This window comes from Physeter macrocephalus, unplaced genomic scaffold (genome assembly GCF_002837175.3).
Source record: "Physeter macrocephalus isolate SW-GA unplaced genomic scaffold, ASM283717v5 random_948, whole genome shotgun sequence".
In the NCBI taxonomy this organism is placed as follows: Eukaryota; Metazoa; Chordata; class Mammalia; order Artiodactyla; family Physeteridae; genus Physeter; species Physeter macrocephalus.
Window position 1 is genome coordinate 1 of NW_021146230.1, and position 25000 is coordinate 25000.

The window sequence follows — 25000 nt, forward strand, 5'->3', positions numbered from 1 at the left end:
GATTCCTTCCCCCTACCCTCCAATTACATTGCATTGCCCTGCCGGATAGGGGAGTAAGAACTTGGTGTTAAAAGACAGTAAGAACTGTCTGAAGTGACTTTATAAAGAGGTGCAATGAACACTGCCTGTCATATCTTAAATATTCAACCCGCCTTCTGACTGGAAAAGGTACATTTAAGTGCTGAATGATTAAGAAGAAGATGGTGAGCCCCATTTCTCTTTCTTAGAGACTCAGTTAACACAGGACACTGAGGAAGATGGTGAGCAGAGAAACCGCTCCTCTAGGGCAGAGGCTGCACCATCCTCACCTCCACGCCGAGAGGGGCGGGGACGAGGACTTGAGGCTACATAAGCGAGCTTGCGCCCAAACAGCCTCAGAATGGGAATGAGGGAGAAGCTTGGCGGGTAGATTGTATTAATAAATGGGCAAGGACAGGGGACAAACCTGCTGCATTTGCACAAGCAGCCGGACAACCCTGAACGGTACAACGACCCTCCGGGAAAACTTGGCGTTACCTGCCCGAAAGCGCCTGCGCGCTGAGAACCCCACCCTTGGAGTCACCTGCTGGAGCGCCGCGCCCGCTTTGCCTTGCGCATGCGTAATACGCGCCGCACCGGTCGTGGAATCACGTGTTAGAGCGCGAGGCGCCTCCCGCCGGGGCGCTTCCTGTCGCGGCTGCCTGGGCGGTCCCCGGCGGGAGAAGGCCCGGGTCGGTTTCGGATCCGCCGCGAGGTATGCCGCGATCCCGCCCTCTGGCGAGGGAAGAGGAGGGGACGGCGGGGGAGATGGAGGCGGCTGGGCAGGGCAGGGCGGCGCGTCCTGCAGCTTGGGAGTGGGGTCCCCGGCTTCCCCTCCCCTGCGCACTCCCTGCCTTTCTCTCGCCTGAGCCCGGGCCTGGTACAGCACCGCTGCCCCCAGCCCGGTGCCCCCGGAGCCGCAGACTTGGCGCGTCTCACTGACCTGCTCACTCCGTGTCACCCGCTCAGTTGACCGCCAGCCGTTCACGCAAGTCACTGAAATCTGACGCCTGGAGTCATCCTGAGCGCCCCCTCCCGTGAGCGCACATGCAGTTAACCTCCGAGCCCTGTTGATTTTACCCCCTAACTCGAGTCGGTCCACTTCTCTCCATCCCCAACGCCGCCCCCACGCTGTCTCAGCTTCTCCCCTTTCGCCGAGACCGTTGCAAGATGCTCGGTGCCGAGACGGCTTCCAGCCTGGGTTCGCCCTCCTACTTCCTTCCTTTTTGCAGCCAGAGGGATGTTTCTGAATCGCCGACCTGATCGCATCACGTCCATTGCCTTCAGAATCATGCCCAAACTCCTTTAGGCTTAAAGGTTTTTCTCTTTTGCCCCTTGCTCACATTTTCAGCTTCTCTTGTACCATTTCTTGTCTCACACTTTATGCCCCACTAATCCCAGTTTAGTTTTCCTGTGCAGGTCAAGCTGTTGTCACCGCAGAACCATTATCAGGTTGTTCCCTATGTTTGGAATCCTATTCCCCTTCCTTCCCCCCAAAATCTTCATAACTCAGCACTGGCACCACCGTCTCCAAGAAGCCTTTTCTCTCTGCTGGGTAAGGTGTTGCCCCTGGGCACCCATGGCCCCTGGTGCAGCCCTGTGTGGGTTTTGTCCAGTGATGAGGGACTCTCCGCCATGTAAATGTTCTTTGAGGACTGACACCATGTCAGATTCATTCTTGCGCTCCCAATGCCCAGGACACTCTGATGCACAGTAGGTCCTATGAATGGTTGTGAGGTCTCTGAGTGAATCAGAATGCTGAGTCCGATTTCTCTAGAGCAGAACTGTCCAATAGAACTTTCTGCAGTGATGAAAATGTTCATTATTTGTGCTGGCTGATGGTAGCCACTAGCTGAGGAACAGGATTTTTAACTTGATTAAATTTAAACATAAATAGCCACATATGGCTACTGTGTTTAACAGCACAGTTTTAGAGCCTTTCTGAATCCTACCCAGCCTTATACCCACCCGGTACCTAGAGTTATTTCCCTGAATCTGCCTTCTTAAGCCACTCACCACTCAACCACTTGGATTTAATCCAAATTTGTCAGTCAGTTCGGTAACTTTTTATTGTGTCCACACTCCCCCCTTAAACCTATTAACAGGTGGCCACGTCCCTTTCATCTTCCATGGTGCTTGCTTCAGTGCTATACTTTCAGGTCTGGTGTTTCAGCCTTGAGTGTTAAGCATTGCCTTCTTTCTCTGAGTTGGGAGTTTACTAACCACACCCATTGGGGGCGGGGCTTGTAGGCTGCTCCAGTCTGAGCCTCTTCGACTCCCCATTAGACAAGTGTCCAGGCTGCCAAGATGCCAGGGCCAAGACCTCGGAAGGGCCCTCAGGCCAGTGACCAGGGTGTGGCAGCTGCCAAGCAGGTACGGATATACAGCCTCCTTCACCTTCACCTTCACCTCTGGGTCAGTCTGAGCGTGAGGGTCTCTGACAACTCGGGCAAACTGGGTCACCTGTGTGGTTTCCCTTTTCGTCTAGAGACTTTGAGCCATGCCTCCTGGAGTTGGCAGAAGCCTTAGAGACCCTCTGACCCGCCCCTGCCACACACATGTGGGAGATGAGGCCTGAACTCTCGTGTGTTTCAACCCAGGCTTCCTCCTGCCATGGCCACCTCCATATGAATGATCTGGAGGGTTCAAGAACCGCCAGAGTTTAGGGTGTTCTGATGGAGTCTCAGTGCTCTCATGGATTCCTCATTTAGGGCCACAGCTTTGCTTGCCCACAACTTGGGCTGTGGCCCAAGTCGGGGACTGATGGGATCTCTAATTTTCTCCCTTTATTTCTTCTGGGTGCAAGTTCTGAGACTTCTTAGCCCATTTTTATTGTCTTAAAAGAGGCAGGTAAGGGAGGTGGTAGGATAAAGGGCATAGACTCAAGACACAGGACCTTATTTTAAATTCTAGCTCTGCCACTTACAAGGCTGTCTCAGTTTCATCTGAAAATGGAGATAAAAATAGGACCTACCTTTACTTAGAGTAGTCAAATTCATAGAGACAAAGAGTAGAATAGTGGTTACGGGGTGGGGGGGGCGGATGGGGAGTTGTTTAATGGGTACAGAGTTTCAGTTTTGCAAGATAAGAAGTGTTCTGTGAATGGATGGTGGTGATTGCTGCATAACAATGTGGATGTACTTAACGCCACTGAACTCTACACTTAAAAATAGTTAAGATGGTAGTTTTCATGCTACATGTGTTTTACCACAATTTAAAAGAAAATAGGACGTATCTCAGGATAATGAGAAGTAACTGAGATAATCACATAGAGTGCTACTACATACCCTGCCTGGCAGCTAGTGCTGTTATTGTTGCTAGTAATCATAATGGTAGTGTGGTCTTACTGGGTTCTTTGTAGAGTCAGCAGGGAAATAAGCGTCCCGGGGGTAATGTTGCAGGCCTCAGTTTCCCTTTCTGCACATTAGTCCCCACAGACAGCGAAGGAGCCGCTGAGCTCCTGGAGGCTGGCTCTGGGGCTGGGCTCCACCCTCTGCCTCGTGTGTGTCTCCTCTCAGCTTGGGCTGTTTATGGAGTTCAGCCCTGAGGACATGCTGCTGGGGATGGAGGAGACTGAAGATGATGGGGACCTGGAGGCTGAGCTGCTGGCCCTCACTGGGGAAGTGGGGACCACAGGCAAGAAGCCAGCACCCAAGGGGCAGGGTGAGTTTGGAGCACTTGATGCTGGGACCAGGTGGGCTCTGCAGGGTGTGGGGAGGGTCCTCTCCTCACAGCTGTGGGGAGCCAGCCAGATCATCCAGTCCTTCTGATATCCATGTCCCTTCTGCAGCATTCCCACCAAGAGGCCATCTTGCCTGTGTGATGGGGAGCTCGCTCCTTTCTGGACTGTGCCCTCTCGCTTGTGGACAGTCAGCAGTCTGAGTCGCAGTCTGACTCAGATCCCTATCCTTAGCCCTAGCCAGGGCCTGGTATAGACTAGGGGCTCAGCACAGACTGAATTGGGCACATAATGAGTGCACAGAAATTGTGTCAAATGAATGAATAAGTGGTATCTCCCTCCCCAGCTTGGAAGAGGACAGAGACCTGAACCCTGGGAGGGTCAGAGGGTCTAAACCAGGAACCCTTAGAGAGAACCATCTCCCATCCCTTGTGCTCCTGAGCTGAGGACAAGGAGAGGACCCAAGAAGCGGCTCACTGTTCTGGGAGAACGATGGCCATCACTTCTCTCTCAGTCCAAACCTGCTTTGGGTTTGATGAGCCTGTGTTTGAATCTTGGCTCTGCCATTTATCAGGATTGCAATGTTAGGAAATTAATAAAGTTCTCAGTTTACTCATACATAAAATGTGGATAGTATTACCTGTCTTTTTTTTTTTTTTGGCTACACTGCACAGCTTGTGGGATCTTAGTTCCCCAACCAGGGATGGAACCCAGGCCCTTGGCAGTGAAAGCGCAGAGTCCTAACCTCTGGACTGCCAGGAATTGCCAGTATTACCTATCTTGCAGAATTACCGTGAAGCTCAAATGAATGTTAAAAATCTTTATATATATGTGAAAGGTGTGGTTAGGGGGAATGGATGGATATGTCTGTGAATAACTACCACAGCAAAAGTGCCAAGAAGGGAGCAGCTTGTTGCCCGTTGGAGGGCCTAGAAAGGTTTCCCTGCTGAGGGTCTTCTGCGCTGGGTCATAAAGGAAGAGCAGAGGTGGGACTTTGGCTGTGGAAGGGAAGGAGGATTTCTACCTGGGTGTGTCTGCCAGCTCAGTGGATTGAAGACCCTCCTTTACTCCTTGGGAATCTTTTCTGAGTTGTTGTGACCCTCTTCCCCCAGCCCCCCTGCCTATGGCCCACATCGAGAAGTTGGCGGCGGACTGTATGCGGGATGTGGAGGAGGAGGAGGAGGAAGGGCTGGAGGAGGATGCAGACTTGCTGGTGCGTCTGCCGGGCTGCTGTTGGAGGGCTCTGTGGTCAAGCCTGTGGAGGAGGCCTGGGGTTTTTCCCTTTGTGTGCTCTGATGTTGACTGAGTGCCTTGCCCTTCTTGGGCCCTTTTCCTGACTGTATGGTGTGAGATCTGTCCCCTTTGATGTGTGGTCTGAGCTCTGTACTTGGGGATTCTCAGATTTGGAGGCTTCACTGATTTCAAGCCTATCCCTGGTCAGATTAAAGGCGTGTTTTGGTAGAGGGGACTTTCAGGCACAGTGAGTGATACTGGGAAATACTGCTGGGGGAGAGTGTCCTTGATTCTCAGGTCCTGTCGTGGGTATGGTCATGAGGCTCCCCAGCTCCTGGGACTTGTGTCTCCCCAGAATGAGCTGCAGGAGGTCCTGGGTGCAGATGAGGAGGCTGGGCCCTTGGATGGCGATGAGACAGCCAGCCCAGGTGGCTCTGAGGAGAAGGAACAGGAAAACATTGAACCTCCAGTGCAGACAGCTCTCCTAACAGCTCCAGTTCCAGCGGCTCAGGTGGGTTCTGGAGGGGTCCAGTGTGCCTTTGTCCATGTCCTTTGTGCCTGCATGTCCATGTATAGCACACATGGAGCACGGCTTGCCTAGGAAGACTGTGGTAACCCTTTCCAGGGCCCTCCTTCAGCAGCTGCCCCAAGCAGAGGCTGAGCCCAAGAAACTCCTTGGTGGTTGCCGGCCTCAAAGGCCTCTCTGTTCTCCCAGACCGCCCCCTGCAGCCATTTCCTGGCCTCCACAGATTGTCTGGGCCTCTGTGTTTGCCTCTGACATGGCCTCTGGCCTCTCCAGTGAGTCTTTGCCTCCCACCTTGAGGCTTTTAGGTTCTTCCTTCTCCTTGAATCCAAGAGCTTTGTTTTCCAGGGAAGCTTCCTTGCAGGGAGGGAGCAGCAAGGGCCTAGCTGGCCCTGGAGTGGCCAGGCCCTGAACTCAAGTATCTACAGGCTGGAGGGCCTCAGGGGCTGCAGGCTGTGCTGGAGGATCGGATCCACAACTACCGGGAGGCGGTGGCCAGTGCCAAGGAGACAGGTGAAGCAGCCAAAGCCAGGCGCTGTGAGCGCGGCCTGAAGGTGGGTTGGGCTCGGCTGGGGAGCAGGGCTAGTAGTGGGGCTGAGGGCAGAGAGGGCAGAGGGTGAGGCACGGGAGGAGCTTGGGCCAGCAGAGGGGAAGCCTCCCCGCCAGCCTCGTGGAGGTGAAGGACCCTTGGCCTGTCTTTGAGCAGGGTCCAGGCTGTGATGGCTGGCTAGGTTTCTGGTTCTTCTCTCCCTCAGACTCTGGAGTCCCAGCTGGCTGCTGTGAGGAAAGGCAGGAAGATCAGTGAGGATGAGATCCCACCTCCAGTGGCCTTGGGCAAGAGGCCCCTGGCCCCTCAGGAAACAACCAACAGGAGCCCTGAAGCAGAACCCCCAGCTCCCCACTCCGTGGAGCCAGGTATCTGGAGAGAGTCAGATCCCATCCTGGTTCCCAAGGTCAGAGCCCAAGGCCTGCCTCCCCATCCTGCCGTTGTTCCCTTGCTGTCAGTCACACCTTCCCTAAGAGGTCCTCAGGCCAACCAGACCTGGAGGCACTGGTGACCTTCTTCTTTGACCTTCATGTCCTCTCTGTGGACTTTTTGTTTCTCCATAGACAACCCCTCCCAGCCTGAGACAAGCCTCTTGGGCAGCCCCAGTATTTCTGGCCCCCCTGATTCAGACGCAGACCCACGGGCCTTGCTGTTGGCCCGACAGAGAGAGTACAAAGTGGCTGCCCTGAATGCCAAGCGGGCTGGAGACCTAGATCGTGCCCGAGAGCTCATGAGGATTGGGAAGGTATGGCATCTGGTTCAGAGGTCCTGTGTCCAATCCCTCATTTCACAGATGGGGCGGTGACCTGCTCAAGGTCACACAACTCGACTGGGCTTCAGTGAGACTGGCCTGAGGGGGAGTTTTTCAGCCCAGATCCTTGGGGTTCCCTGGCTTATGCCCACACCTGCTTTTCTTCCTACTGCAGAGATTTGGGGCCGTCCTGGAGGCCCTGGAGAAGGGGCAGCCTGTGGACCTGAGTGCCATGCCCCCAGCACCTGAGGGTCAGTGTGGGAACGGGCGGGGGGAGCCTGCTCAGGCTGGGGCTGGGGCTGGCCAGGCACCCCACCCACACCTACACCTCTGCTCTGGGTCCCCCAGACTTGAAGCCCCTCCCACAGGCTTCCAAGGCCTCCACAGCACCCTCAGATGTACACCCAGCAGTGGAGCGAGTGCAGCCAGTGATGGCCTCTGACATCCCGGCCACCCCAGGTAGGACCGGATGATGCGACCATGGAGTGGGGGCCTGGGGGGAGGCAGGCAGAGCTGAGGCCATCTCCTTTCTCCTTTCAAGTGGCCCCTACTGAGCCACAGACAGTGCTAGACGCCCTGCAGCAGAGGCTGAACAAGTACCGTGAGGCAGGCGCCCAGGCTCGGGGCAGCGGGGATGAGCGCAAGGCCCGGATGCACGAGCGCATTGCCAAGGTGGGCCTGCAGCGTCCCTCCTCGGCTGGCTGCTGTCTGTCTGCTCCCTGGTCTTTGAGTCTTCATCTGTCTGTCTCTCTCTGGAGCTCTTGCTGCCTCAGGGGCTCTTTTTCCTCCTGGGGCTGCTGTCTTTGTCCTCTTCTGTCTCTCCCTGCGTGGAGCCCTGCAGACTGCTGCCCACCATCAGTCCCTCCCTTCCTTCCCTTGCAGCAATATCAAGATGCCATTCGAGCCCACCGAGCAGGACGGAAAGTTGACTTTGCTGAGTTGCCTGTTCCTCCAGGTGAGTGGGGCTTGGCCTGGGGGCTTATGAGGTCCCTGAGCAGGATCGGGGGAAGGGGAAATGATTTCTCACAGATCTGCCTCCGCTCTGGGGGAGCCACCCAACCCAGCCATGCCCAGGAGGACCCACACAGGACCGGCAGCAATCTGGTGCCTCCCCAAGGCTACCCGAGCCCTCTCCCAGTTGTCTCTCTTCTACAGGATTCCCCCCTATACCTGGCTGGGGGCCCACTATGGGTACTGAGGAGGATGTGGTGGCAGCTACTTTAGCAGCTGCCCAGAAACTGGCCTCCTCAGAGGATACAGCCCCCGCAGAGGAAGATGAGGACGAGGACAAGGTTTGGCTGAGTGCCCGAGGCTCCAGGGGTTGGTTGGGGGAAACAGCAGATGAGGGGTGAACCCAGACACTGGTGTCCATACTAACAAGCCCAGCGAGGTAGATATTCTTTCTTCTACTTTACAGAGAAAAAACTTGGGCAAGGGCACCCAGCTAGGAATTAGCAGAGCTGGATTCAGACCAAGGTGTTTCTGACTCCAGAGCCCAGGTTTGATCCCCATTACCCTGCTGTCCCATGTTGGGGGGTTAGCTCAGAGAGCTTTTGAGGCTTCTTCTAGCTCTGAGACTCTCTAGGGCCCACGAGGGAAAGCCATTCATTTCAGGTCATGCAGTGAGTAGTACAGTGTTAGGAAGAGAGCCCAGGTCTGGAAACTGCCATGGCCGGGGTGGGGAACAGCCTCCTGTGACAGCCTCCTGGGCACTTGCAGGATGAGCCCCCAGCCCAGGCCCCAGTGGCTAAGAAGCCAGCACAGCCTCTGGTCCCTTCATCCCGGCCCCGGCCTGAGCCCAAAGCCTCGAGTTCTAAGGAGTCACTGAGTCCAGCTGGTGAGTTGGGGAGAAGAGGGATGGAGTGAAGGCTCCAGCGAGAGGCAGGCATGGCTCTAACCAGCGTCCCCTCCCTCCAGTGCGAGAGCAGGTGGCCCTGCTGCAGGCACGGAGACTGCAGTACCAGCGGGCAGCCCTGCAGGCCAAGCGTGGCCAAGACCTGGAGCAGGCCAAAGCCCATCTGCGGGTGGCCAAATCCCTTGAGGCTCAGATCATCCAGGTGCGAGCTGGCCGACCTGTGGACCTCGCCAAGGTGAGTGTCGCCTGGTTAACGAGCAGCAGGACTTCTCAGGCAGAGAGGTGGGTGGCCGGCTGGACATGCAGACTGTGAGCAAGGTTGCTGCTTGGAGGAGGTGGGACCTGAATAGGATGTGGTGACAGCTGAGAAGGCCTTGTGCTTATGCGTCTCTCTGTCCCATGACCCCAAGAGAGGCCAGGGGAGGCCAGGGGGGCTGCCTGTGGTGAGAGCTGACCAGGCCGGGCAAGGCCAGAGGAAAGCAGAGCATTGTATCAGCCTGGGCTAGGATGGCAGGCAATGAGCTCCCATCACTGGAGGTTACCAGAAGCTGGAGAAACATTTAGTTTGGATTCCTGTGTCTGTTAGGCTCAGTAGAAGAATAATCTGACTCTTGAGGCCCCTGAGGGGCCTTGTGACCTGGGCAGGTGCCTTCACCCTTAACGGATGAGGAGGGTGACTTCATCCTGATCCACCATGAGGACCTGCGACTCTCTCAGAAGGCTGAGGAGGTGTATGCCCAGCTACAAAAAATGCTTCTGGAGCAACATGAGGTCAGTAGACTGCTTGTCTGTCCTCCCCTTTCAGTACCCACAGCCTCCCCTTGGTGAAAGGCAAGATAGGATTCAAATTCTAGCTCTTCTACTTACTTGGCTATGTGATCTTGGGTAAGGCACTTCCCTTCTCTGAACCACATTTTCCTCATCTATAAAATGGATGATTAATGCCCCTCTTGCAGGGTGGTTATGAAGTTCAAACAGACTGGAGGGGGAATTACTTTGAAGATGGGAGGAAGAAGTGTTTGGGGAAACAGATATGTGTGTGTGTGTGTGTGTGTATATATATATATATATATGTAAGATATACATAGATGTATAATTGGGTGTATGTGTATCTATCTGAATGGCTGCCTGCAAGTCTGCTTTCTAAAGAGATGTTTCTATTAGGTTTTTTTTAAAAAAATTTATTAATTAGTTTATTTTTGGCTGCCTTGGGTCTTTTTTGCTGCGCGTGGGCTTTCTCTGGTTGCAGCGAGCTGGGGCTACTCTTCATTGCCGTGCGCGGGCTTCTCATTGCCGTGGCTTCTCTTGTTGTGGAGCACGGGCTCTAGCACAGGCTTCAGTAGTTGTGGCACACGGGCTCAGTAGTTGCGGCTCATGGGCTCTAAGGCGCAGGCTTAGTAGTTGTGGCGCATGGGCTTAGTTGCTTCGCGGCATGTGGAATCTGCCCGGACCAGGGCTCGAACTCGTGTCCCCTGCATTGGCAGGCGGATTCTTAACCACTGTGCCACCAGGGAAGTCCCTTTCTGTTAGGTTTTAAAGAATAGGAGTTTGCTAAGGGAATTTAGGGGAATGGCTATCCTCAGGAGAGGAAACAGCAAAAACTCAGAGAAGTGCAGTGGGACTTGGGAGCAGTGAACTTGAGGTACGTGTTGGAGGAGAGGGGTGAGGCTACAGAAGGTTGGACCTTTCAGGCCTCAAAGGCCAACCTAGACGGGTCCTGCTCTGGACTCTGGATTCACTCTGACCCCCCATTTTCAGAAGTGTGTGCTGTTCTCCAAGCAGTTTATGCACCAGGGCAATGTGGCCGAGACTACCCGGTAAGTGCAGGGCTGGGGCTGGAGCTTGTGGGGTGGGGAGCAGAAAATGAGCCCTGCCATGCTGATGTGCACACCTGTCCCTGTCAGGTTTGAGAAGCTTGCTCAAGACCGCAAGAAGCAGCTTGAGATCCTGCACCTGGCCCAGGCCCAGGGCCTTGACCCTCCCAGCCACCACTTTGAGTTGAAGACATTCCAAACTGTGAGGTGCCAAAGCCTAAGGGAGACCGTGGCTCCAGGCAGGGACTGGGCAAGAAGCTGGGAGTCAGGGGTGGAGACTTAGGCCCCTTGAGTGAGGCTTCCCAGGCTTGCCCCTGACGTGGGCCCTGGGGCTGGGGAGCAGTAGGACATGGTGCCTGTCTGTGAGGAGGGGCTCAGAGCTGTGTGGTGGCTGGGGAAGGAGCCCTGGACTAGGGGTCACAGACCGAGGTCTGCACGCCAGCTCTGCTGCTTCTACACAGACAAGCTTTGCTTCCCTGGGCCCACTCTCCTCTTGGCCACCACCCTGCTGGGTAGGCAGCCACTGGAAGAGGGCACCTTTTCCTACCGCTCTCCTTCACTTTGGGCCCTTTCTCCTTGCTTCCTGGCTCTAGGATCTTCGCAGAACTCAACAGCACAGAAATGCATCTGATTGTTGTCCGGGGAATGAACCTCCCAGCCCCTCCAGGTAGCCCTAGGGCCACCCCTACTCTAAGAGGCACTTGTCTAGACTCTCCACTCCTGGCTGCTTAGGGAGGCACTGGCTCTCCCTCTGCATCAAGTGCTGGACTCCTGGCTACTCCCTCTGACCCTGACTCCTGCTTCTCCTTCATAGGGGTGACCCCTGATGACTTGGATGCTTTTGTGCGGTTTGAGTTCCACTATCCTAATTCGGTGAGATTCAGGTAGCAATTGGATCCTGTGAACCCCATCTTCCCTTCCAGGGCCCGGTGCTCTATTTCTCCCCATCCCTGGAGTCTGGCTATAGGGAGGGGTTTGAAGACCCTTGGGCCCATTCCCTCTATGGGTCCCTTCCCTCAGCATTGATGTAGCCCAGAGTTCCTGGCCCTATATCTCTGTTTTTTCAAGCTGTCCTGACTCCTCTCTTCTCACTGCTTTAGGACCAGGCTCAAAAAAACAAAACAGCTGTGGTGAAAAACACAAACTCTCCAGGTGAGGACCCACGTGAGGGCTGCTTTATCCTCCCTTTCACCCTCTGATATATTTGTGCAGCACTTGTGTTTCCAGAGTGCTTTCAGATCTATTATCTTACTTGGTCTTCTCAACTTAGGAGATAAAGGCAGGTATTACTACTACTTCTCTAAGGTAATTAGGGAAACTGAAGCTCAGAGAGGTAGAGGGACTTGCCTAGGGCCTCACAGCAAGGAGATGGTGGAAACAGGACTTAAATCCAGGAATCCTGACTCCAAATTCCAAGCCTTTCCCATTTTGGTTTGATCTGTGTCTAACAAGAACTGTCCAAGTGGACTTCAAGGCCAGGACCTTGATGCTCTCTCTACCTCCCTCTGGTGGCAGTGACTCCGAATTGCAGGCAGAAAGATTGAGAGGGGAGGCCAGCCCTGGGCCAGTTTCCACTTCGTCAGGAAATCCCTGGGAGCCAAGTTCCTCTACCTTCTCCCCACTCTTGCAGAATTTGATCAGCTCTTCAAACTAAACATCAACCGAAACCACCGGGGCTTCAGGAGGGTGATTCAAAGCAAAGGAATCAAGTTTGAAATCTTCCACAAAGGGTGAGGGCTCTGGTCAGTCACACTGCCAAGGTGGGCTGGGAGGAAGGATTGGTTTCTGTTGCTGCTGCTGCCCCTGCTCCTATTCAGTTCTCTTGTGCTGGGTTTAGCCAGCTCATTTCTGCCTTCCCTGCCCAGTCCAATCCTCTGCTGACTCTTGGCTTTCCAGATCCTTCTTCAGAAGTGACAAGCTGGTCGGCACAGCCCACCTGAAACTGGAGCGTCTGGAGAATGAGTGTGAGATCAGAGAGATTGTGGAGGTAGGGTGGGCAAACTGGAGGACTTGGCAAGAAAAGAGCCAACGTTCACTGAACATCAGTCCCTGTTGTGGGTTTTCTGTGCCCATTAATTTAAAAATATCCATAAGTGTGCTATAGAGTATGTGCTGTGCCTATTTCACAAATGAAGAGATTCAGAGGGTCTGAGAAAATTTCATAGCGTCACCCAGAAAGGAAGTAGCTACAATCCTTCCAAGATGCTCTGCGCTACTCAGGTTCCCAGGGATGGTGGATTAGGGGGCTTTTGAGGGGCCTGATCACGGCTGTCAGCTTGGCACACACGAATTCCTAGGTGTCTGGGGGCAGGTTATGGTTGAGGCAATTGTCTGGCAACGTGATGAAGTAGAACAAGCTCTGGACGTAAAGTTGATAATGTATTTCCAGAGGAGGGACCCACCAGAACACAGCTAGTCTGTGTTTAGGAATCAGCCCCAGACAGCTCCTTAAGCGTCCCTGAACTCACTGAATTTCACAGGGACTCCCAGAGCTTGCCCCTGATGACGAGGCAACTAAGGTTCCCAGAAGAGAAGGGTGTTCCGCAAGCTCGTACAGAGCATCTCTGGCACAACTAGGCCCAGACCCTGGCTGATGCCTTCGTAGGCTGGGGCTTTTCCCACTACATTGCCTCTGCCTGTTTGGGGGAGTTCTTAAGTGGGGCCTGCTGTGTATCAGCCCCAGTGAGGTTGGTTAGACTTCACAAGCCTGAAGCACTGCTTTGAACTCCAGCCGCCCCCTCTCCTGCATAGGAGGGAAGCAGTATGGCGGCTGGAAAGACAAGCAAGTCCTGACCTTGCTGCACAGTGGCTGTGTGACGGTATCATTCACTTCTCTCTGGGCCATCTGTGAACTGAAGGTTTGGGCTCAGTGGTTTTTCAGGCTGCACCTTGAAGCCAGAGCATTTCTTCCAGGAGTTGCCAAGGGGACTGGGGAAAACTGAGTAAGCAGAGCTCTGGGTTTCTCACTTCCACTTCAGAGCATTGGTGCTTATTTGGATTTACATATGACTTTTTTTATAAGACTTACCTAAAACCACCACCACCAGACAGCAGGAGGGTGGGGTTGTCCTGAAATGGAGACTCCTGTGTTGAGATGCAGGATGCTTTTAGCTGCTCGCTCCCCTCACCTGTGAGCACAGGGAGCTGCCTGCTCCCCACCCCTTTCCCCTCAGTTACCATCTCCCTCTCCGTGGCCCTCACAGGTCCTGGACGGAAGGAAGCCCACTGGGGGCAAGCTGGAGGTGAAGGTGAGGCTGCGGGAGCCTCTGAGTGGCCAGGACGTGCAGATGGTCACTGAGAACTGGCTGGTCCTGGAGCCCAGGGGCCTGTGAGGTGGGCAGCTCTCTGGGCCCTTAGAATCTCTGTCCCCTGCTCACTGCCTGCCCCCCCCCCCCCCAGGGACCCTTCCAGTACTCAACTCATATCTAAGGAGAAAGCCTAGGAATTTCTCATCTGTGAGGAAGATCAAGAGTAGCGCTCAGGCTCAGTGTCTCATCTTCAGTAGAACTGGGGAAGGAAGTTAACTTTCCCAGGTCTGTCTTCAGGAAACCCTTTCTAAAATCTACTTGTACATTCACTGCAGTTTAGACTTCCTGTCATCTGTGAGGAAGATCAAGAGGCAAAACTGTTGGGTAGCGCTCAGGCTCAGTGTCTCATCTTCAGTAGAACTGGGGAAGGAAGTTAACTTTCCCAGGTCTGTCTTCAGGAAACCCTTTCTAAAATCTACTTGTACATTCACTGCAGTTTAGACTTCCTGTGCTTTGTGCCCTTGTGCAACAGAGGGTCTGTGTAGGGAGTGGAGTCAGGCCAGCAATTCCTCTCCAGCTTTTTCCCCCCAGCTATGCTGGCTATAGAGGTCATTGTACATAAAGGAGATGCTGCTGCACAAGCACCAAAGACCTGTTAAGTACTTGCATTATTGACCACGGCCCTAGTCTTTCCTGTTGCTGGCCCCTCCCCAGGCCTCCACGCAAACAGGCTGGATTCCAAGATTCCCCCACCCCTCCATCTGGGGGAGGGCAAGAACAGCCTCACTGCTCTGCCATGGAGTCTTGTAACCCCTTAACCCCTGGGTAGCAGCTGCTTGCAGCTTACCCCAGCCCGCAGTTGCACCATTTCTAGATGTGCCTTTAAAAGATAGAACTGTAAGGGATGGGAAAACTCAAGTGTGATCTGGACACCCCACCACACCCCCTGCTTAGGGTGGGGGCAGGGTTCTGTGACTCCAGGTGGCCAGTGGCAGCCTATCCCACACAACTCAGTTTACCCCCTGCCCTGCCTGTGCCTGTGCCTTGGTTCCTGACAGCTGCTGCACTAGCCTCCCTGCTTCTCAAAGCTCTCAGTGGAAGTTTGTTCAGGACTGTGTGGTGGGAAGTAGGGGTAGGGTTGTCTTGGGTTTGGTCCAAGTATCTAAGACTGAAAGAATATTATGTTAACTAGGAAAAAAATATATATATGTGTGTATATATTATGTAGCTGATTTTATTTAAGAAACTAGGTCTAATTAACTCATTGTAGGGGATTTACACTCTCCTCACAAAGTAACCATCAAAGTCCTAAACAAAAGCCCTGCTGCTCCCTGTCACTTTTTAAAAGCCAGAGTGGCAGTAACATTTGTCAGTTGACAGAAACTGCTGCTATGGCTTCCTCTTTTGAGACGGGGCAGGGGAAGCCTTGCCTCTTCAGCTAATCACCTAGGGAAATTAGTTTCTTCCCAAGAAATTCTCCTTTGGTTTTGTTTTTCTGAATGGATGGAGATAATGGAGGGATTTGTAGTTGCAATAGATTTAATGTTCAAAACTGCAATATTCTACATCTCTTAGAAATAAACTTTAATACCGCATCTTTTCCCCCCCTTTTTTTTAAGCATTAAGTTCAACAAAGCATTCCTGAAGATAATTTTTTAAGGCTTTACGTAAAGCAGATGCATTCAACTTACTGATCACTATAGTATTGCAAATGCACAGCTCCGGGATTGAGCTTTTGTGTGTGTGTCTTTTTCTGGGATGGAGCTGGACCATGCTTCCCTGCCCTTAAGAGCAGAGCTTATCGTGGGTAACAGAGCAGGGACAACAAATCACTTTTCTGAGAGCTTGCTGGCCAGTCTTACGTATCAGAGTGAACTACCAAAAATTCCATAGATGTGAGCCTTAACTCTTAAATGCAGTCATATCTATGTGTCATACAAGCAGCCATCTAGAATGAAAAGCAGGGTTGTTAGCCCTCATAAGGTGGCCTAGAGCAAAGAGGGGCGGCAAAGAGGGTTCCTGACTCAACCTAGTCTTCTCCTCAGGGTTTGCACCCAACTCACCAGTGCTAAGAGGGCTTGAAGCTTCTGCCAGCCCTAGGAATTTCTAAACTCAGGCCTCTGCTAGAAATTTGATAGGAAGTTTTCTGTGGCTCAGAGATTTCCCACCGTAACCTGTTCAATTTCATTCTGCTTAACTGCCCTTTGCTTTTTGGAAAACAGAACTTCCAGGCTGAGAGAGGCAAGACAAAGCCGCCCACTGGACTTAGAGACTAAGGTTCTTAAAAGGCCTTTGTTTTAGCCACGGCATGCAGGGGTCACTGGCATGGGAGGAGCCTGCCCAGCTTCATCTTGTCCTAAGAAAGATTTATCCAAATGCAGCAACTCAGCATCGCAGATTAGTGACTTATGGGCAGTTGAGAACCAGCCACAACCCAAATCATTTTTAAATTTTAAAATTTCTTTTCAATTTAGTGCAAGGCACACTTTCTTCTGAATTAGTGAACTGAATAAAATATGGAAGAAATTTTTCTCAGAATCAATCAGGAAGTCTTGCTCACAATTAAAGGGCAGACTAGTTTGTTTTATTATTTTCCTTTTTTATAGCACTATTCCAAAACCTGCATTGTTGCTTCCCAATTTTTGAGTGCTTGTTTTCCAAATATGTGTGGGCAGCTCTTAACAGATCTTGCCCCTTAAGTAAAGGCAACTGCTTTTAAGATGAAACTGTGGGGTTGAGACTGGTAGAAGGTAGAGGCAGGTAGCTTGCACCTGGTCCAGTTCCATCACAGATAGATTCTTCCCTTCTCTGGGCCTCAGCTTCCCAAACTCTAAAATGGGCGTTATCATTCCTATTCTGCTCCTTATCCCTTCTGGCTACATTACAATCCTCCAAATCCCATTACTGTCATTATTAAAATTATTTTAGCATTATTATTAAAACAGAAACCATCACACACTTGCTCTAGAAACAGTGTTCAGCAGATGGCTTGCTTGTTGTGTGAAATGCATTAAATGCATAAATTATTCCCCAGATGACTAGTTAGTTATGATAGAAGTAAATTCGGTTGGAAATTCTGAGCTCACCAGCATTCAGGAAACACTGTGCATGAGGGAAGACACTAGATGGGAACTTACACAGGGCAAAGCTGCATATTTCTGTAGCCCTAGAGTCCGGTAGGTGCTCAGATAAGAGTTGATAAAAAGAAATGGAGAAACTACATTGCCGAGCATTTGGTAAGAATTTAGTTTTTAAAAATTTAACGTTACCAGAATGGCAATTCTGTTCCTCTTTATAAGGATCTCTATATCTCAATCTAAGTTTACATTATAGAAGAATCTGCCTTATTTAGAAATGTGATGTTTCAGTTCTATACAACATACAGTGTATAAAAACAAAAATGAAACGAGGGAACACAGTGAACTAGCTTTGGCTATTTTATGCCCAATTCCACAAGGTGATTTTACTGAACATAAAGGACATTTTATGCAATTGAGAATGGACCTGACTGTGCGGGGCCAGAGTAGGGGAATTTAAAAGTTTGCACTGATCCCAGAAGGTATGTATAACTGCAAGATCTATTTAGGTGGCAGGAAGAAAGGTAACTTCTCTAGGACAGGACCAAGGGAGCCAGCTCCTACAGAAGCTCCAATTTATATTTAGACCAAACTAGATGTTACACCCAAATACCTACTACTATTATTATTAACCCTGTTATTAATACCCCTGTTATTAACAAGTGCATCCTGTGCCTGTCAGGTTTGGGGGGGGTGACAGTCCCAGGGCTCGGTCCTTACAAGCTGGTGTTCGGTGGGCACCCATTCTTTTCTTGCCTTAGAAGCTCCAAGTCTACGGGAAAGGTCACAATCCCAGCTCTCTGCAGCCACCATCAGCGAAGGCTATGGAGAGGCAGATGTAGAATGTAGATTTCCCCCACCACGGAAGAGCACTAAACCTAGCTAGACACACTTGGGCCTCAGAAAACAGCTGTTGCCCTAAACGTAGTTCCACAGCCTGTATTTGCCAAGTGCTAAGCCCAGCTCCAGCCACTGAGGAGCAGCCTCTCACTGTCTCAGAGGCCCACACTAGCTTCCAGGGGCTTCTTGGAGTTGTGCTTTCACTGCAGAGGGACCAACCTCTCGCTTGGCCTGGGTGTTTAGAAGATGCCAGTGACAAGGAAGTGAGTTGCCCTAGAGCAGTGTTTTTCAAACTGTGGGTTGTGAAATCTATTTGGTCTGTGACCAAAATAAATTCTTAATGAAGGAGAAAATGATCAGAGTGCATCACATATATTATTTGGTAAACCAAATAATATTATTTGGTAAATAATTTGGTAAACCAAATCTTGGCTTCTAATACCACTTTCTCTAAAAAAAAAAAAACAGGCTGATTCCAAGGCTGGGACAGGGTTAGCCCAAGATGGCCCTGGGGCATCTGGTTAGGCCAGAAAAGGAAGTGTTCAGAAAAATGTTAGGAGCATGTCACAAGGATGTGGGAGCTCACCTGAAGGGGTTCTCTCTGGCCAAAGCTGAGACCATTTGAGCACCAAAATAATGAATTAGAATCATTCAAAAAGTAATCCCAAGTCCATAATGAAAACTAATTACATGAATAAATAAGGAAGAAGGGCTTTTGCTTATAGATAATCAAGTGTAACTGGTAAAGGCAGAGAAAGTGCTGGAATTGAGAAATCATTTTTAGCCATCGTAGTAAAGATCAGTTCAGACAGGAAACATCAGAGAATGCTAACTTTTAAGGGGAAATTTCAGTGAGCAAGATATCGGCATGATCTGAAAGTATCTCTACACGTACTGGTTATTTGTTCCAAGGGGGAAAATACACAGTGGACAAACTGGACCACACCTTGATCAGGTGATGAAAATTTACCACCAGTGAGGGGCAGAAGGACATTAAGTGACCCCCGATGTGAGGTCCTAAGAAGGACATAACATCACTTAGGCAGGGTTCTGGCCAACAATGTGTAATTCACCTAATTATGAGGAAATACCAACTGAATGCAAAATGAGGCATTTTCTGTTAAGAAATGAGTTGGGGGAACCTTATTCACCAAAAATATCAATGACATAAAAGATAAAGGTGAGTCATGACAACAACTTACCATGTCTGTCTTATCATGCTGGAAGCTTCACTTGAGGGGAAAGATGCTGTGAAGGACATTATTGGACCGAAGCTAGGTTAAAGTATCACACCGAAGTTGAGAAGTGTCCTATGGTTATGTAAGAAAATGTGCTAATTTTTAGGAAACAAACATTAAAGTATTTAGGGATAAAGGGCTATGATGTATGCAACTTACTCTCAAGTGCCTCAATCTTTTATGGAGAGAGAAAAGGAAAGAAAGGAACACTGATAAAGCAAATGAGTTAATCTGTGAACAATAGCTCAATCTGGGTAAAGCATACATAGGTGGTGGTGGTGGTGGTGGTGGTTTTTTTAACTTGCCACTTTCCTGGAAGTTTAAATTATTTCTCAATAAAATATTTTTTAAAATACCTATCTATAGTGTAGGGAATTCCCTGGTGGTCCAGTGGTTAGGACTCTGCACTTTCACTGCCAGGGCCCAGGTTCGATTCCCTGGTCAGGGAACTAAGATCCTGCAAGTGGCAGGGCATGGCATAAAATAAAATACCTCTAGTGTATATTATAACTAAAAATGTCTCGGGTATATTCTGTCAGCTTTCACAGAAAGGCCCAATTCAGTGTCTCATCCACTCTGGCAGATCTTGAGAGATCCTGTACTTGGCTCTACTATCCAGGTGACCTCATTTACACTGAGTCGCCCTTCCTTGGATAGAAGAGAGAGAATCCTTTGGGTCTTTGATTCGCTTCAATAAATAATCTAGTAAAAACAAAAACTCTAAGTGTGACTCCTACTTGAAGTCGCTGTGATGTAACTGGGACAAGATCAGCATGAAACTATCCTTTTTATATCCATCCTATACAAAGAGTTCAAGACTGATGCTTCATTGTTTATTTCCCCTCTGCCCTCCCACCCCACCCTTGGTGATGGCTGTACCCATCTGAGCATTTCTGAGCACAAGACCAAAAGTAAGTCTTAAAACAGAGGAGCAGAACTTTTGTCTAAACAGTAACAGAAGGGGATTAGCTGCAAGGATAGCGTAACTGTGGTGCAGTAACAGAAGCTGCCCAGATCTTCTCGGTGGACAATGCATAGAAGACTTAGAATTATGGAACATCTGTCCCCCCAACCACCCTTTCCCACCCCGTCCCCCAAACCCCCACCCCACCCCCTCCCCCATTAATAGTGTTAACAAAATCTTAATTTTCCAGTTCTAAAGTGCAAATGATTTGGGTATGACTGCTGTTGCAACAGGTCTGAACAGAAAAAAATGAAGTCCTCTCTGTCTATGCGATGTTTTCCAGAATATAAAAGATGAGTTCCATGACGATGGGGCCCTCACTGAGCTGGCAGGCCCCTCCATGGATCACCGGCACCAAAGCGCTGTCCAGATCGTTCATGTACTGCGAGGGAAGGGGCTGGCCATTGCTCCCTGCTTGATAGCCAACCTACACCACAGAAAGAAGGGGATGAGAGGTTACTGGACAGAGATCTCTCCAGAGGGCTGAGGGCCAAGGAGACTGAGCAGGAAAGGAGATGTCCTTCTGGGCCAGGGGCTAGAACTGGCAGTAGACACAAACTTCTTCTCTTCCCTGAATTGTCACGTACCATCCTATCATTCATTCTGCCTCTACCACATGACAGCTGTGAGACCTTGGGCCAGACACTTAATCTGTCAGGGTCTTAGTTTCCCAGGAAGGGGGGATGGGGCACAGAGAGATATGGAATGTCAGCAGTAATACATAAACCTTTGGTTGTGAAAATTAAAACGAGGAATATACTGGGTAAACTCCCTAACACAACAGGAACTGAACACTTGTTCTTCCATCCATTCTTCCACACACCATCTTCTGAACACCTACAAACACAGGAATTCGAGGATGAATGTAAACGGGGCCCCTGCCCTCCACAGCCCCATATATTTAGCAGAAAAATGCTTGTTCTTAAATTGTTTTATGTGCGGTAATTCTCCAGCTAGATTTTCAGTACCATTTGAGAAAGGACTGTAATACCTCATTTGTATTACCTTGACATGCTTAGTACAGCATTGGGCAAGACCTTTAGTAGAAAATAACTATATGTTGACTGATGACTAGTCAGGAAATGGAGCCAAATATATAACCTTTCACATTTTCCCTGATAATGACATAACTGCATCAAAGCAGGAACACTGGGACATGTCACATGGATCTAAAATCCAAAAGAAATGTAGGGAGATTACAGTGCTAGGCCACAGGAGAGAGACACTGAGGAAAGGAAGTGGGGGCAGGGTGCACTAAGACTGGATTGTGACTACAAACAGCATACAAAAAGGTTAAGTAAGACAGGGAGGGAAGCCCGGCCACAGGAGACCTGAACTGACAGGAAAACCAATGGGGAAATAGTTCAAGTCCTAGCCACTAACTAGCTTGGAAATGTTGACAGTAAGAAGTGGGAGCTGCAGAGGCCAGTCGGCAGAAGTCTCTGTAGTTTTAAGAAAACGACAGGATATGGGACAGCTTGGGACCTGCTCTCTAAAGGAGGCAGAATGATTCCCAAAGGGCGGGGCTGGGGAGTCTCAAAGGCTGGCCCTGATGTCACTCACACCGGAGGTGGCCGGTCCTCACACACACTTCTTAGCCCACACTAAAAAGAAAAGTCCTTGCAAGAATTCAGGTGAGGAAGCCAGAGTTCAAATGGTTCAGAGAATCTGACCAAGCAGCACATCCAGCTGTATTACCAACAGAGGGAAGGCTAAATACTGTATCTGGTCAGGCCCAAGGTCCAGAGACTTATACTATACCTATACTCTCTGGATTGCAGCAGGAAAACTCACATGTCAGAAAACAGACACTGCCCAAGGCCCGCTTCAAAGGCTGAGACTTTACCTGATCTGAGTCAAGTGTCACACGTAGTCCCAGTTTAGTCATTCCATCTTCCTTCAGAAGCTTCAGGTGGGGACACAGAGCAAGACAAAAAGCCTTGGCAACATGCTCGGTCAGTCGGCTGTGATCTGCAGGATCACTCAGGCAACTGTGCTGGTCGTCATTTTCTAGGAAGAACACCTGTTCCCCAAACAAAAGAGACTTTTAAACTTGTGCCTAGGAGATGTAGGAAGAAATGAGTACACCAACTCATGTGTATGAGCAACCTGATTCCCTAAGATGTGCAGGAAGACCTCGGACACCACGAGGTCCTTGGGCCAAGAAACGTAGGGCACTGACATCTTACATCTAAGAAACAGCCTCTGCCTCTCACAGTCTCTGCATCCACAAAATGGTAGCTGCTATCTGCCTATCTACCTGAAAGCCATGGCCATGGTCATAATGGTATGTTCTACTCAGAACCTGGAAAGGCTTACATTTTGCACTGTATACTTCTAAAAGGAATCCCTAATATGTGGACAACTTTCTAAGAGAACGGACCTTATAGATCATGTCACCCAACACCTTTATATTACTGATTACTCATAGAAGGGAGGTGACTCGCTCAGGGCCTAGGCCAGAATCTGCCTCTTATCACACACAGTTTTTCCCACCACATGACTCTGCCACTGCTGAGGCCGGAGCTGTGTCAGTGTCCTTGAACTGAGCACCGCACTGGGCGCAGGCAGAAGCATAGCAGGTTTGGAACTGAGACTTGAGTCCTCGTCACATAGAGGAGGGTCATGAGCAAGGCCTTTGGCTTCTTAATGCCCAGTTTGCCTCTGTAAAATGGGAAGCACCTATTCTCTCTGGTTATTGTAAAAATTAAATGATATAAAAGCAAAACGTTGGGATTCCCTGGTGGCGCAGTGGTTGCGCGTCCGCCTGCCGATGCAGGGGAACCGGGTTCGCGCCCTGGTCCGGGAAGATCCCACATGCCGCGGAGCGGCTGGGCCCGTGAGCCATGGCCGCTGAGCCTGCGCGTCCGGAGCCTGTGCTCCGCAACGGGAGAGGCCACAGCAGAGGAAGGCCCGCATACCACTAAAAAAAAAAAAAAAAGCAAAACGTAAAAGATACAGATATGTAAATACGCAATGCTTCTATATACCACCCCCTAGCTTACTGCTCAAGCAGCGGCTTATACTAAGAATACTGCAAAGGGGCAGCTCTGAAGCCCTATGCCTGATGCACTAGTGAGAATGGCACCATGAAATGATGGAAAGAGCTCTGCAGTGGGACTCAGGAGACTTCTGGCCCTGGCTCTGCCAGCAACCAGCATTAGGCAAGTCACAAGTCACCCGGCCTCTCAGACTGTTTACTCATTATGTCATTTCTCATTTCTCATCTCCCTACCTCAGTGGGTTACTGGGGAGCAAAAAGGAGGAAACACAGGTCAAACTGCTTTGTAAGCAATAAAGACATTTACATGTTCCAGACCCTGCACTACTCAAAATATATCAAAGGGATGATCATTACAAAGCAAGCAGATAAAACCACTCAGCCGCATATGAAAACACCAAGCATGGTATGAAAGATAAGTCACTTGGAACAACAGCTCAAGAACTGAAGAACCTCTAGTCTATGTGTTGTCAGGAACCAGCTAGTAAACTTGGGTAAGGCATTTAACCTCCCTTGGCCTCAGTTACCCTGTGTGTAAAATGGAAAATGTAGAAGTCACAGAACTTCTTAGATTTAAAAAAAAAATTAAGATTTTTAAAGCTGCCAGAAATCCTAGAGATCTATAATTTAATACTTTATTTTATAGACAAGTATAGATGAGGTTCAAAAGAAGTTGAGACATAGGACCTACCTGTTTACTCTCAGAAAATAAACTTTCTGATTTGTCTGACATGTACACATATACAGGGTTCCTGCCCTGCTTCTCTCATTCCCAAGTTAGCCTCTAACACAGCTTTCACGTTAAGGAACAATATAGTGGAAAAGAACTTAGGAGTTGGCCAGATCTGGGTTTGAATCAGGACTCAGCCATTACTTAGTCACCATGTAATCGTGGACAAGTTAGTTTCTGAGCTTTAGTTTTCTTATTGGTGAGATAAGTCTATTTTTTAAAGACTGTATTATCCAAGACAGTTATAACTGCAGCATAACCAGCCCAGCTTTCTGAAGAATCCAGCAAAGATGGTATGCACCCTTCAGAGATACACCCTTCTTGAGTTCCAATGTGAACAAATCTCTAAAAACTAGTTCATCGGGAGGAGATGTCTGACTGCTGCAGGCCGCACTTTGTGCATTTCTTCCTAGTGAGCTAAGATAGACCAGAGAGAATTGGAGTATAGAAGGTAAACAGATTTTATTTATTTATTTTTCTTATCCTCCAGAATCAGCCCGGAATGTGTCTCTGGGCCGAGCAAAAAGTTGTCTTCAAAGGAGGTCAAGGATGCCAAGTTTCATTTCCTTACCTCTGTCCATCTGATGACTTTTCCATTTGCTTTATACTCTGATCCATGGAATATCTTCACACTTGTTATAGACTCCATGGACTTCCCATCTATGGGACTTATGACACTAAAACAGAGACAAAGGAAAGAGATGGAAGCAGCTCAAAGTTAGAAGAACCACTTCTCTTGTCAAGTCTTTTTACTAATTTCACTGGGTGCCTTGCTGAGCACGTGTGTAAAACATCACCAAAGAAGAAGCCACTGCACAAAAATGTTCATGAACAGAGCTCTCAGGGAAGGGCCTATGCACTGAAATAATTCAGGGAACACACATATGACAAAGGAGTCCTGATTCCAGGAGCTGGTTATTTAATGTAAAGAAACTGTTTACTCAAGCCTGCTCTCTTCCTCCAGTATTCCTCCCTTCAGTGACTGCACAGCCCCACCCGATCCTGCTCTCCCCTGGCTCTCCCACAGCACTCCGCTCCTGACTGTGACAACACTCATCTCATCATACTCTCCAGACGTCTGCGTACTTGCCTCACAAATGAACTTCCGAAAGGGAGGGTATACAATATACTCACCTCTGTGTGCTACATTTCCAGGTCTGACACACTGCTTGGAATGTAGGCGGTTAATAAGTGTTTATTGATTAAAGGAATTATTTGACCAAGTATGTTAATTATGACAGTGCTGGTGTGAAGTGATGAACATGTATCTATATTGTCTATCACAACAAACTCCCTTCAGTGCTACATTATCACTTCTAGATTCCTGAATAGAAAGGCCACATTTTATGGTCGTGCCCTCTCCAAAATATAGCAAGTATAAATATGTGGAGATACATACTCATTCCAATGAGGAATTCCAAATAATTATCGCAAAGATTCCAAACTTTTCCTAACAATTTTCAAACCTGTTTATGTTTTTGA

The 25000-nt window shown here is 49.8% G+C and overlaps 1 protein-coding gene and 1 long non-coding RNA gene across 7 annotated transcripts; one reads left to right on the forward strand and one right to left on the reverse strand.

Moving 5' to 3' along the window:
* Nucleotides 1–597: 597 nt before the first annotated feature.
* Nucleotides 598–24975, forward strand: CC2D1B (coiled-coil and C2 domain containing 1B). 6 transcript variants are annotated; one of them, XM_028486433.2, is made up of 25 exons: nt 598–733; nt 2269–2391; nt 3447–3681; nt 4810–4910; nt 5286–5441; nt 5882–6007; nt 6209–6368; nt 6564–6745; nt 6927–7002; nt 7100–7210; nt 7293–7423; nt 7634–7706; nt 7907–8043; nt 8471–8588; nt 8669–8841; nt 9252–9377; nt 10365–10423; nt 10511–10627; nt 11014–11087; nt 11235–11293; nt 11521–11572; nt 12051–12150; nt 12317–12407; nt 13624–13753; nt 24483–24975. In XM_028486433.2, exons 2-24 carry the CDS (start codon nt 2326–2328, stop codon nt 13750–13752), a joined length of 2652 nt encoding a protein of 883 aa, XP_028342234.1. In that variant the 5' UTR covers nt 598–733; nt 2269–2325; the 3' UTR covers nt 13753; nt 24483–24975. The 6 variants fall into 6 exon arrangements, with proteins under 6 accessions (XP_028342234.1, XP_007129285.2, XP_054939326.1 ...); XM_007129223.4 differs by lacking the exon at nt 24483–24975 and adding an exon at nt 24009–24064; XM_055083351.1 differs by lacking the exon at nt 24483–24975 and having other exon boundaries at nt 13624–14016.
* LOC114485279 (uncharacterized) lies at nt 14522–24489 on the reverse strand. Its single transcript, XR_008616798.1, has 3 exons — nt 24090–24489; nt 21634–21810; nt 14522–20214 (listed from the first exon to the last, which is right to left on the reverse strand). It is a non-coding gene; the product is annotated as an uncharacterized lncRNA (long non-coding RNA).
* Nucleotides 24976–25000: the final 25 nt, after the last annotated feature.